The 14,379-nt window shown below is 43.4% G+C and overlaps 1 protein-coding gene across 1 annotated transcript in view; it reads left to right on the top strand.

Moving 5' to 3' along the window:
* Window positions 1–13,998, top strand: part of Bpifc (BPI fold containing family C) — a 41,643-nt gene extending 27,645 nt beyond the window's left edge. The window contains exons 12-15 of the mRNA XM_036170066.1: window positions 7,596–7,638; window positions 10,654–10,717; window positions 12,044–12,120; window positions 13,407–13,998. Coding sequence (XP_036025959.1) covers window positions 7,596–7,638; window positions 10,654–10,717; window positions 12,044–12,120; window positions 13,407–13,529 — 307 coding nt within the window. The 3' untranslated portion in view covers window positions 13,530–13,998. The remainder of the gene's footprint in view (window positions 1–7,595; window positions 7,639–10,653; window positions 10,718–12,043; window positions 12,121–13,406) is intronic.
* Window positions 13,999–14,379: the final 381 nt, after the last annotated feature.

Here is a 14,379-nt window from a genome sequence, read left to right as displayed (position 1 = left end):
CTTCACTTAAATCTTTTTTTTCTTTTATTCTTCTCCCCCCCCCCCCCAGCCCCGCACTGAATCAGTTTATTTGATAATAGAGTTTTCCTCGGTGTATTTATGTGGTTCTTATGTTGGAAGTAGGTAAAATCTAAAGGATCAAGATTTGACCTTTCTTTAACTTTTTTTGTTTTATTTTATTTTATTCTTCTCTTATACATTACATCCGGACAGCAATCTCCTCTCCCTCCACTCTTCCCAGTCACTCCCCCACCTCCCTTTCCCCCAGATACATTCCTCCTCTATTTCTCTGAGAGAGAGAGAGAGAGAGAGAGAGAGAGAGAGAGAACAAGTGAGCACAAACACAAGCAACCAGGCCTCACAGGGTAGCCACTGAACATAGCCTAACAAATTACAGTAAGGTAAGGTAGTAGGAAAGGGACCACAAGAGGGAGCCCACACCTGCCTGGATGGCCAGGAACCATCCCCGACATCAGGGATGGCAGAACAGCCCAGAGACCCAGCATAGAACCAAACCCGTCACTTAAATCTCACAGCCCCATTTCATGACCTGACACCCATGCTCAGTAAGTGTCTGTAAGATAAGTGAACAACCGGAGGTGAGTTGATGGTCACAGAGCTTAGATAACTTTTTTTTTTTTTTTCAGACAAGGTTTCTTTGTGTAACAGTCATCAGGAACAGTCCTGGAACTCCTTTGTAGATCAGGCTGGCTTTGAACTCACAGAGACCCACCTGCCTCTGCCTCCTGAGTGCTGGGATAAAGGCATGTGCCACCATTGCCTGGCTTTTTTTTCTTTATTAAGAAATTTTCTACTCACTCCACATACTGTCCACAGATCCCCCCTCCTTCCTCCTCCCAACACCCCCAGCCCTCTTTCCCAAGCCAGCCTGCATCCCCACATCTCCCAAATCGAGGTTTCCCATGGGAAGTCAGCAGAGCCCAGCACACTGCACTTAGGCAGGTCCAGGAGCTTAGATAACTTATCCTCAAGGTCACAGAGCTGCCCCGTGACTGCACCATAACCTATTTCAAAGCTGTGGGTGTTTAACCTACAGTGTTATCTTGCCTTTGGCATAGGAAAGAGCTAAGACATAGAAAATGGCACCTAGACCTGAGACTTAGGAAATAAATATGGTTGTCTGGATCAGGACACACATGAACCTGGTGTCATGCAAAACTGAAAGAGACAATAAATCATTTCTCAATCCTGTGCATTGAAAGGCGAAAGAGAAGACATGGAGCAGAGTATCCTGGATAGAAAAGGCACACAGCCCTGTTCTTACTGCTGGAATCAGTCAGAGGGAAGGACAAGAGGAACTGAGCGTCGGGGATGCTAATAACAAGCTTGACCTCTCTGGGAATGTCTAGTCAGAACCTCAGTGTCTGGAGTCAGCTGGATCTGGTCTTGGATTCTGTCTGTGACTTGGTAGCTGTGCGGCCTGAAGCAAGCTATTCACACTTTAAGTGTCAGTTTCCCCATCAGATAAGCATCACACATCTCCCCTCTGCGTAGAGCTGATGCATGAGTGGATCAGGCGATGGGAATGAAGCCTGCTCAGAGCCTAACCATTGCTACAGTCCTAGTAGTTAATCCTCGCTTCACATTCCAGGTCCAAGTTTGACCATGCAAGATGTGGAAATTGGTCCCCAGAGGCAGGACAAGTCAGAATGGCCTTAAAAGCTATGGCATTGGCCTCCACATCCTACAGCAGGTTCCTACTGTTTTGTCATGGAGCCTCTTGAGCCAAACAGAATTGTGTCAGAGACATCTCTAGCACATAATAGGTATTTTGTAGATCCATAGACCAAGTTAAATGATACTTTTTCTTTCTCAGTCTTCATTCAGATAACTTAATCCTAACCCTCAATCTGTAAAACTCAAGGCAGTCGGAGGGTACCTCAGTCAGTGAAGTGCTTGCTGCACAGACAGGAGGATCTGAGTTTAGATCCCCAGAACCCACATAAAAAGATGGTCAGATGCCGGTGGCACACGCCTTTAATCCCAGCACTGGGGAGGCAGAGGCAGGTGGATCTCTGTGAGTTCAAGGCCACAGAGCGAGATCCAGGACAGGCACCAAAACTACAAAGAGAAACCCTGTCTCGAAAAACCAGAAAGAAAAAGGAAAAAAAAAAAAAAAAAAGCTGGTCAGGTGCTGAGGCCAATGTCTGTAACCCCAGAGCAAAGGAGGCAGCCAGCCTAGCCAAATCAGGGAGCTCCAGGGTCAGTGAGAGACCCTGCCTCCAAAAATAAGGTGGAGAGTGACTGAGGAGGACAACCCCCACTGACCTCTGACCTTCACATGTGAGCACACATGCATACATTATTGCACACACATATGGGAATGTGTACACACATACACAAAACACCTTGAGGTAATCAAATGTATATTATTGTTGATTCACTTAAACTTTGGAACCATTTTTGAGTTTTCTATGTGAAGACTCTGGACATTCCCAAATGCCCTACTCATCATCATCATCATCATCATCTTCATCATCATCAACACACACATGCACACACACACACACACACACACATACACACACACACACACACACACCCTACAGCCCCTCCAGAGCAATGTAGTCAGAAAACATAAATGTTCTCCTCCTCACAGGTTGGGCAGGTAAATATTTCTCAGCATGAGGCATCAGGAACACATGTCCAGATAGACTGTGTCTGCGGTTTCTATCGTAAGGGTGCTTTTGGATTCTTGGCAAAGCAGGAAATTCTAAACAGATCCTTCTCGGAGAATTTGTGGGCTGCAGGGGAAACTAGGTTAAATCACTGGGGAATTCTTAGCTAGTAAGAGGGCATTTCTCCCACAAAACCTGTAACTAAAGGTCAGGCCCACTGCCTGGCGGGTGGTTTCTCATTTTGGTTTTGTTTGGCTTAGCTTTAGGTTCAAGGGCAGTTGTATTAGAGTTTAAAAGAAAGACCCTGGCGCAGACAAGCTGTAAATCTCAGCAGCTTCCCAAAGGAGGAAAGGGAGTCAGCCCCTGAGAAGCAGAAGCACAAGGGACACATGGGAAGAAGGGTTCAGAGAAAGAGGGAGACCAGAGTGTGGAGGAAAGCCCCATGCTCTGGCATTGTACGGTCCAACTACTGGGCCTGGCTTCCAAACCCCAACCCCAGTGCCCCCCACCCTGGCTTTCCCACTTCCTAAAACTTTATTTAGATTCCAGCTAGTACTCCCTACCCATCTCCTCTGTCTCTGCATGCAGTCAGGGAGGATTTTTTTTTTTTTTGAGCACTTATTTTGTGCCTTGTACTGCTCTTGGTTCAGAGAACAGAGAGAAGGACAATGGTCCCTACCTATCTTGGGAGAGGAACAGGCAATTAGTGGGTGTGAAGTGTCATTCTAGAAGTGCATATGGAATGTTTTCCCCCACCCCCACTTCTCAACATCGGTGTCTACACTATATCATCACATTTCGATTAAATCCTTCACGTGGCTGAGTCCTGGGTGAGCACCTGAGACGCTCTCGGCCACCGTCTCTCCATGCTATAGCCATCACCTCTCATCTTCAAAACCTCCCATGGATTCTTTGCTTCTAGACTAACGACCAAATTCCACATGGTGAGGTTGCCTAGTCCGGGCAGCCTCTCCAGCACCATTTGCTGTGCCCTCTCTGTGGCTCTTCCCTCAAGGGGCCTCTGCCAGGCCCCTTCCTCTGCCTTCCAGTTTTCCTTTCAAGCTCTGTTCACCCTTCCTGTTTCAGCTCAAGGAGTCTTCTCTTGGGAATCCTCATGCATCTACCGAGCCAGGTCAAGTGCCTCTGTCACATGACTTGATGTAGTTAGAAGTTTCCTGCCTGGCCCAGAGTCAGGACAAATCTCTCTCACCCGCCAGGCCCACAGTCGCTCAGACCCAACCAAGTAAACACACAGAAACTTATCTTGCTTACAAACTGTATGGCCGTGGCAGGCTTCTTGTTACCTACTTCTTTCATCTTAAATTAACCCATTTCTGTTAGTCTATACTTTGCCACGTGGCTTGTGGCTTACCGGTGTCTATACATGTTGCTTCTTATGGCAGCAGCTGGTAGTGTCCCCTTCCAGCCTTCCTGTTCCCAGCCTTCTCCTCTTCCTTGTCCCGCCTACCCTATCCTTCCTGCCTGGCTACTGGCCAATCAGCACTTTATTTATACAGAGTGATATCCACAACAACTTGATGACTTGTTTTGTCTTCCAAGCATTTGTCTCAATTTGTAATTAAACTTTAATCGTCGGATTCTTTGATAATGCCCCCACCTCCCACCAGGCTGTGAGCTCCCTGAGAACTCTAGCTGGGTCTGACCGTTACCACGGTCAGTCATCTCCAGCACTTGCCCCTAACTGACATGTGTTAGGTGCTCAAGAAACATCTTCTGAATGGGCCGATAAAGCCATGCTTAGTGCTGGGATGTACCCAACACCAGGATACAATCATTAAGACTGGATCTCATCCCTTGAGAAGTTCGTAGTTACAGACTGAAACAGAAACAGGACGTAGGGCGTTGGGTAGTAGCACTGATTTCCCTTGTCTCCCTAGGCACAGGGTCAGGGGTGACCTTGTTAGGAGCTCTGCACTTGACCTTGCCTCTTGGCTTGGCCTTTCATGATGCTTGAGAGCTTGCGGTTTTACTCTGGTTTTTAATCTAGGTGATAAACTTTCTCTGAAGCTTTTTGAACAGGCTATGTTCTCCACGTACCTGCACGCTTGTGTGTGATTAGGGGTGCAACTCAGTTACACAGGCATACTAAGTGACTTTGTCACTCTGTGTCACCCCCAGCCCAAGAGAAATCTCACTTCCTTCCCAACACCTCCATGGCCCTGCAGGAAGAGTTTGTTCTTAGTAGCTGCACTTTAATATCAAATGGGAGAGCCAACAGAAGACAGTTCAAAGCCCAAAGCGGGCATCACCTCATGGTCTGAGTTGGGATTGTCCTTTTCAGAGCCAGGACAGTGGCTTTGTCTCGCCAGTGTCTCCACTAGTGAAGGCAGCTGCGAGCATGCGAGAGAAGTTGAAGTAACCCAGGAGAAAGGCAGCCTAGCTCACATGCCTCCAGGCACGCGCTGTCATAGCCAGTGCTCCTGGGATGTCTGCATGTGGCTTCAGGAAAGAAAGGAGACGTATGTGTTCCAACACGATTTCAACACCAAAGTGGGTTTGCCTGTTCTAAGAGACAGTGTGATCAGAGGGCAGCACTTCCCTCCTATCTCCTCAGCAGAGACTTTAAAGATGCCCCATGAATCCTCCAGGACCAATGCCAATGACATGATCTCTGACCCATGCCAGATTTAAGAGGTTTTCAGATTTTTATTATTACTTATGAGTTTGAAGCTATCTCAAACCTAATTTATACTAACATGATATTAGCTGATAATCAGCTGATACGTCCTTGAGAATCTGCTTTTTTTTTTTTTTTTTTTTTTTTTTTTTTTTTTTTTTTGGTTTTTTGAGACAGGGTTTCTCTGTAGCTTTGGAGACTGTCCTGGACTAGCTCTGTAGACCAGGCTGTCCTCGAACTCACAGATATCAACCTGCCTCTGCCTCCCGAGTGCTGGGTTTGATTACAGGCGTGTGCCACCACCAGCCACCGCCTGGCCCATTTTTTTTTTTAAGTTTTATTTATTTATTATGTATACAGCATGTATGCTTACAGGCCAGAAGAGGGCACCAGACCATATTACAGATGGTTGTGAGCCACCATGTGGTTGCTGGGAATTGAACTCAGGACCTCTGGTAGAACAACCAGTGCTCTTAACCTCTGAGCCATCTTTCCAACTGAATGAGAATCTGCTTTTTTAAATGTAGTCACAGAAAGATTCTCAGAAGACGTAGCAGAGAAGATATTCAAAAGAATTGACCAGTCCAACAATATGGTTCATCGGGTAAAGGTGCTTGCTCTGGAAGCCTGAGGACCTGGGTTCAATCCCTGGAAACCACTGTGGAAGGAGAGAACCAGCTCCTGACAGTTGACCTCCAACCTCAACACACACACACACACACACACACACACACACACACACACACGCACAAATAATAATAATAATAATAATAATAATAATAATAATAGTAACAATAATAATTAATGTTATAATTTCAAAAAGTAAAAGTTAACCAATGAAAGAAAAAGATAAAGGACCCAGTCCTAAAACAGCAAATATCCTGAGTGACGACAGAGAGGCCAAAAACATCATGAAATGTGTAAGGAAAGGAAATACCTCTTAGGTATAAGATCTTCCTCAGCCCCTCTAGTATTCGGAGACTCTGCCAGTACATTACATATGTTCAAATGCAGCCAACATTAAATACATCTCACTATGGATGTTAAACTGCAATAACCAGTGGCCATAATGTTAGTTTATGTGAATGTGTATTTTTTTTCAGGATTTTTGGGTATGTATTTGGTATCAATACCTTTTTAAACCTTAATTCTATAATGCCTGGTGAATAAAATAGCATCACATCCCACAGTTCAGTGTTAATGAGGATAAAATTAAAGACTCAAAAGAATCAATAGTTGATACTGAAGAGGCAACTGGGAGCCAAGGTAGAAGGAAGTCTCATGTGCCATGCAAGTGACTTGAACTTTATTAAAGCCACTAAAGAATTTTGGGTAGGGTAGTGTCCTCATCAGACATGTCTATAGCACAGTTTACCCTCAGTGTGGCACAGAAGATGGACTGAAGAAGGGAAAGTCTAGAGACAGGCAGGTTCAGGAGAAAGCTGAAATAGACACGAGGCTCAGATCTGGGCAAAAGTGAGCCACAGAAAGCTAAGGAAGAGGCAAGATGAGATGGACGCTGAGAGAACTGGGTTCTAGCCAGTAGTATTGGCACATGGCAGCAATCCCAGCACTGGGGAGGCTGAGGAGTTCAGGACCAGCCTGGGCTTCATAAAAAGATCTTGTCTTGAGGTGTGGGGGAGGGGGTTGGGGGGTGTCTGGGTTTTTATCCCACATCTGCCATTTGCTCCCTTTTGACTTCAGTTTTCCCATCCTCAAGATGAACGTGTCTTCCCCACTAACTATTATTTCTTCATATCACTCCCACCATGGTATACAAAAAGTGAAGCCTGTAAAACTTAGCAAAACTGGGAGACCATCTGGTGTCTTGATATTTGACAAAGAGTAGCAGGTTGTGCGCTGGCCTTGGGCATCTGCTCACCATTGAAGGCCCTATTTGTGTAGTGCAGTGAGAATATAGTAGGCACAGTGCTGAGCCTTTTACCACATTATCTATGGGAGGCCAACTATATGTGGATTTTTCAGTAGTGATTTGTCTTTATGGAGAGAGAGAGAGAGAGAGAGAGAGAGAGAGAAAGAGAGAGAGAGAGAGATCTACTTTTCTTTTTTGTTGTGTTGTTTCTTAATATTTTGTTTGTTTATTTGTTTTTGTTTTTGTTTTGAGACAGGGTTTCTTTCCCTGGCTGTCCTGGAATTTGCTCTGTAGACCAGGCTGGTTGTGAGTCACCATGTGGGAGACTGGGAACTGAACCCTGGTCCTCTGCAAGAGCAAAAACTACTCTTAACTCTTATGTGCTGAACCATCTTTCCGCCCCTACAAATCTACCTTCCTTTAACCTCTTCCTGTTTCCTTTCAGATTCCGCCTCTCTTTGCCAGAGAACAGCCACAGAGATGCTAAGGTAGGAATACAAGCTCTCAAGGTACCCCAAAAAAGGCACAAGAAACAGAATTCTGTTGTACTATAGCCTGTGCATGTGGTTTCCTGTGTCTCTGAGTCCTTGATTTCTCCATAGTTTTAGCTTTGAATTTTTTTTTTTGTTGTTGTTGTTCATGAGTTTGGTTGATTTTGCAGTACAGGGGATTGAATCTGGAGCTTTTGTGGTACTCATTTATCAAGCCCATTAGCTTGGCAATATACTTTTACTTATATTACAGTGCTTGCAAAAGAACTGAAAAGACTGTGTGTGATGCTAAAAAAAACTGGGCATTCTCGTGGGGGGTGATTGATTTCTCGATGAAATGATCCTCTAGAGTTAAATTTAAGTTTCAGAATTCCATAGTTAAGTGCACTCTTCAAAGGCAGCCAGCCCACATCCAGCTTCGGAGTAGACATGTTGTCTTAGCTCCTTTTCTGTTGCTGGAATAAAACACCATGGCCAAAAGCAACTTATAGAAGAAAGGTTCATTTGGCTTATGGTTCCAGAGAGGGATGCATAAGAGCAGGGATGTCATGGTTTGGCAGCAGGGGCACATTTCCATACACACACAGGAATTAGAGTGAATAAGCAAGAAATAGGGTGAAGCCCACCCCCTGTGACATACTTCCTCCAGCCAGACTTAAAGGGATCCATAACCTCCAAACAGCACCACCAACAGGGGACCAGAGTCAAATACATGAGCCTGAGGGAGACATTTCTCATTCAAATCCCTACACACCCCAACAAGTAACTTTGAATGTCCAGACTCCTAGATGTCAAAAAGGTCAGCCAACTCCATGTCTTCCTTTGTTCACAATTGATGCTATCGTAGAAGGTGGAAGCACACAGATTTTGGTATCAAAACTCCTGGGTAGAACTCTATCTAGCACATGCTCAGCTATATGTGAACATTCATTCTTCATGTCATTCTGTCATTTACAACTTCTTACTGAGCATAGCAATGTTCAAGACAAAAATGTTCCCCTCATGGCATTAACATTCTCTGCAGTAATTCTCCACTGGGGTCCACTTAGCCCTTTAGGGACCATGGCTATCCTGGGGAGAAGGGTGATGTAGGGACAGATGTCAGAAAGATTTCTAAGCTTTCTGTAGCACACCAGCCAGCCCCCAAACAAACAAACAAAAAAAAAAATCCTTCCCAAAATATCAATAGTGTACTATATGGAACCCAGTCTTAGAATATATGGAAATATGTATATGCTTTTGCAACCAGCTGAGGGTGCAAATAGTGAACAAATATACAGTGCATGTATTGAAAATAATATAGAAAACTCGGAATCGACAATTGGAGCAGGTAGGGAGCTAGAGATCACTCAGAGTTGTTAAGAAGATCTGCTGAAGCCCAGTTCACTCAGCACATCTACAATGGTAGGTGGTAGGTAGTAAGTAAATGGCGGCCATTGTTTCTGAACTTATGAGAACTGGTTCATTTGTCTGTGTAAGTGGAGAATAAGCATAATAGTTTCATGCATTAACTCTGAGGCCAAACTGCAAGAGTGAAGTCCCACTTAGTGACAGTATGTTCTTAGACAGGTCGCTTAGTCTCTCATGAGGCAGTGCATGGGAGATGACAGGGACTGAATTAATTGTTGCCACATCCCACAGAAAGGTGGCAGGAAGACAGGACCAGGGGGCTGGAGAGGTGGCTCAGAGGTTAAGAGCACCAGCTGTTCTTTCAGAGGTTCCATTCCCAGCACCCACATGGTAGCTCATAACTGTCTGTTACTCCAATTCCAGTGGATCCAGCACCCTCACACAGATGTACATGTAGGCAAAAATAAATGCACACCAATTTTTTTAAAATAATTTTTAAAAAGACAGGACCAGGTCTGGGAATGTTAGTCAAGTCAGAGAATTTAGCTGAGGCCAAAATAGGTGTTTCATTGCAAGGAGAATTCTGAGATTAGGATTCAGGAGCAATATAGTCCATACACTGCAATTTAAGGCATACCAGCCTCTGAAGTCTGACATGCCAGTATCAAAGTTGAGTGTGGTGATGCACATCTGTAATTCCAGCGAAATGCCTAGCATTGACAACACAATGTGCTGACCATGGCATTTCAGAAAAATGGCAATGGTTCTTCCCTAACATTTGCACAGTATTAACTTGTCTGATTCTGACAACTACCTATGAGAAGCTGCTCCTGATAATGATGATGGTGGTGGTGATGATGATGATGGTGATGATGATGATGATAATAACGGTGGTGATGGTGATGATGATTGTGGTGGTGATCATGGTCATGATTATGATGACAGCCTATTATTATTGTATTCATCTTATAGTTGTTGGAATTGAGGCCCTGGAAGATTGAATACTTCTTCCAATACACAAAATAACTGGAGAAAAATAAAACAAAAGAGATAAGCCTAGACAGGCTGACTTCAGGATGCCCAAAAAGTTTTTGCTGATCCAGGTGTGGTGGCAAACACCTGTAATCCCAGCATTAGGAAAGGCTAAATCAATAAGAACATGAGTTCAGACCAGCCTAGGCTACATGAGGACTGCTAAGTCTGAGGTTATACAGTGAGACCCTATCTCAGCAAACAAATAAAAGGGTATTTACTAAATGAATTTCTGTTCATCTAGGTCCATTTACTTTTTCAGATTTGTGTGTGTGTGTGTGTGTGTGTGTGTGTGTGTGTGTGTGTGTGTATCTGCATGTATGAGTGCTGTACCCACAAAGTCCAGAAGAGGGTATCAGATCCCCTGGAGCTGGAATTACAGGCAGTTGTGAACTACCTGATATGGGTGGTGGGAAGTGCACTCCTGTCCTCTGAAAGAACAATATGTGTGCTCTTAACTACTGAGCCACCTCGTCCACCTCCATTTACTTTAAATATCTGGATGGTTCCAGAGAGCTTTCTATCCAGATGAGTTCTGGGGACTTGCATACCCAAATCATTCAATATGCTTTCAGGGAATCTTGATGTGACAGCTGAGGAAGTCTTCTTTTTCATTTTTTTTTTTTTTAGGTCGTGAGGTTTGAGAATATCTTGTCTTCCATTCTTCACTTTGGAGTCCTCCCACTGGCTAATAGTAAGAAATTCTTTAAAAACCATGGGACTCTGGATTGGTTACACTTTGAGTTTTGTTTGGAACTTTCTACTCTGATGCCTGTATGTTTAGAGTGTTATTGTGAATTTGGGTCAGAGCCAGAACTTTACAGTATACAGCATTAAGAGCAGAAGAAACCAGTTAACAGGTTTAAGCTTGCTAACAACACTATTTACACTTTCAGCAAGAAAGGCTACCTTGGCTTGAGTTAAAGAGATAAAAACTTCTGTCCTTAGACAGTTAAGTCTCCTTCAGGTTAACTAGAAATGATATTATACTCCTTGGGATTACTGTCTGGAAAGACACACTTTAATGGATGACAATCCTGGTTCTCTCCCTCATCCACAATGACTTACAAACCAAAGCACTTAGAGTTTGGTTCAGTTACAATGTTTTTTATATTAGACACAAAATGTTCCCAAGTTCATGAGTTAGGAATTTTCAAAATAAAGGGCAATAAAGTTAAGTTGGCAAAATGCTTGCCTTGAAAGCACAAAGACCTGAATTCAATCCTCCAGGAATCCCCCTTCTCCATTTTTTAAAATGCTGGGCACAATGGTACATACTTACAATCTCAGTGATGATGGAGGCAGAGACAGGTGGATCCCTGGAACTCACTGGCCAGCCTAGTCTACTTGAGAGTTTCAGGTCAATGAGAGATCCCCATCTCAAAAGCAAGAATAAACCAAGGTGGATGAAAGTGAGGAATGATGCTGAGGTTATCCTCTGTCCTTCACATACATGTGCACACACACATGCAATAACCCTACTATTATAAATATATTTACATATATATACATACATAATACATACATACATACACACATACATACACACACACACGTCTTTTATGGCTATGTAGAAAATGAAAAGCACAGTCAGGTATGGTTAGTACTTAAATGGGAGAAAATGGAAAGTTTTGTTTTATTTTGTTTATTATCCAAATATACATAATTATAGGCACATTTTTACTGAATATAAATTAATTGCTAATTTGTCTAGCAAAAGGCTAGGAACAGATAACTTTGAAATAAAACAAGACCAGGAACAACAATAAGATAAACTCTTCTAGTTCATCATCTCTTTCTAAAACAATAAGATAAACTCTTCTGGTTCATCATCTCTTTCTAAAACAATAAGACAAACTCTTCTAGTTCATCTCTTTCTAAAACAATAAGATAAACTCTTCTAGTTCATCTCTTTCTAAAACAATAAGATAAATTCTTCTAGTTCATCTCTTTCTAAAACGCCTGCCAAAAAAATCAATGCTCACGCCCAGTTACCTTCCACCTTTTCTCTACATTGCAGCAAAACTGCAGCAAGGATTTCCTCTCCCCAACCCCTACAACATCTCATTTGTCAATTCAGACATTCAAGTTCTTGAGGTAAGATTCTGAATTCTCACCTTCCCTATTTATTTTCATAGTAGACAAACTTCTTGTTTTGTTTGTTACTTATATTTTAAAGATTTATTTGCTTTATTTCATGTGGGTATGTGTGTGTATGTACGCCATATTCATCCTGGTGCCACATCAGATCCCCTGGAACTGGAGTTACAGCCAATCATGAGTCACACCATGTAGGTACTAGAAACCAAACCCAGGTCCTCTGTAGGACAGTGAGTTCTCTTATCCACACAGCCATCTCTCCATCCTCTTATAATGTTTTATTCTTAGACTTTTACCAGGCCAAGGAGTTTAATAAACAGACCATCCAGCTATTAAAGCTTATAATTAACAATGAAAAAATTAAAAGTCAGACCAAGTCTAATTTCACTTTGAAGTCACATTTAACCACTCCACAGTATAAGAAAACATTTTTAGAAGTATTTTATTTCACCAGACAAACTGTAAGGCTGAGATAATTAATCCCATTTTCTGAGAAAGTAGACCCAGAGAATTTCAGTGTCTTAGGCAGAAAGGAAAATGGCTGGTATATTAGTTACTTCTCCTGTTGCTGTGACTAAATGCCTGGCAGGGTATAACATAACAGAGAAAGGGTTTGTTTGGCTTACAGCTCAAAGGGATACAGTCCACCACAACAGAAAAAGGTGTGGCAGCTGAAACATGAGAGACCTGGTCACATTTTGTGGAAGTTAGGAAGCAGTGTACCATAAAACCTCAAGACACTTCCTTCAACAAGCTCTCACCTCCTAGGTTCCACAACCTTCCAAAGCAGTGTCATGAGCTGGTGACCAAATTTCTAAACACATGAGGCTGAGGGATTTGCATTGAAATTTGCATTGAACCCACCCCAGCTAAGAACCCTGTTGACTGGCTCCTTGATGCTTTCCACCATTCTCAGGATTTGGGCCCTAGTGAACGCTGTTTCCTGGAAGATAGTTACTAAGTAACTTCAGGATACTGTCACCCCTTCTTTTCTGCATTTTGTTGTTGTGGTTTCAGAAAGCATCTCCCACCTACCCGCTACTCCACACTTCCTCTAACCTCCCAGCCTTCCTCTTCTCTGCTCCCTTTTACCTAAGTCCTATCTAGTGGCAGTGCCCAGAATGGCCTCTTTTTGCATCAGGGGCCTTCACACAGGGTACAGGGGTTGGGAAAGGCTTGATGCCCTAGGGCCTGGCAAAGAAACTTTCCAACCCCCTCCCCGACCCCCAGCAAACCCAGATATGCCCTTAATTTAATATTGTCTCCATTCTGCATACTTTCAGGATTTCCTTCTGATTTCTACTGACCTGACACACGAAACATCCTCAAAACAACAGCCAAATCTCCACAGCTGGGGAGGTCTGAACCTGGTAAATACACCATGGAGAGAACAGCCAACCCATTGATTGCCGGTTCACAATCCTCTCCAGGAAGTTAACAACCTTGGGTCCCACGGAAACTGTAAACATGAAAATGAAGGCCATGCACCCTGGATATTTAAAAGCCCATGTGAAATAGTTTCTCTCTGGAGACCTAGAGTGAGGAGGCCAGCTGAGTTAAAGGGCCGAAGAGGGACGAGGCAGTGGGAGAAGGGTATAGGTATGTCAGTATGTAACCATGTTGTGTGCCTGTTTATAACCTGTGGATAAGAGTGAGGCTGTAGATCTGACCAGGTGGGTAAGGAACTTGTCTGTATTTGTACTAGTAGGTGTGTGTGTGTGTGTGTGTGTGTGTGTGTGTGTGTGTGTGTGTGTAGATCACGTCCGCTCTTCAGAGACTTTTTCTTTAGCTGGATTTTGTGTTTTATGTTTACTATTACTGCCCTGTGCTTAATTAAAATTGTTTTCTATCAATGTCAGTCTCTACGTGTGAAAACTCCTGTCCTGAATTTATTTTAATAAAATATGACAGAAAACAGAAAAGACTTGTTTTTAACTTTGGCAAAGACTGATGTTCTACAAATATAAAAGGGAGTTGCTAGCTTCTCAAGTCTCCCGTGGTCATCCTGTGTTGTTCGTTTGAGGATGTGTCCTCTCAAGGATTGAACAGAAATGGCAATGCAGCTTACTAAAGCTGGACGGTTCACAGCTGGGTGAGACTGGACCAGGGATCGGGTGGGATAGACAGGATGGATATGTAAAAATGAACAGAAACCACACCCTCTGTCTACTGCTTAGGTTATTGGGGGGAAGAAGAGAACTGTAAGTGCTTAAAGCCCTGGTCTGGTTGCTCCCCCAGCTTCATTCCTGTGACCTT

Source organism: Onychomys torridus, chromosome 20, assembly GCF_903995425.1.
Source record: "Onychomys torridus chromosome 20, mOncTor1.1, whole genome shotgun sequence".
Lineage (NCBI taxonomy): Eukaryota > Metazoa > Chordata > Mammalia > Rodentia > Cricetidae > Onychomys > Onychomys torridus.
The sequence above is the reverse complement of the archived record's forward strand: the minus strand, read 5'-3'. Positions and strand labels throughout refer to the sequence as shown.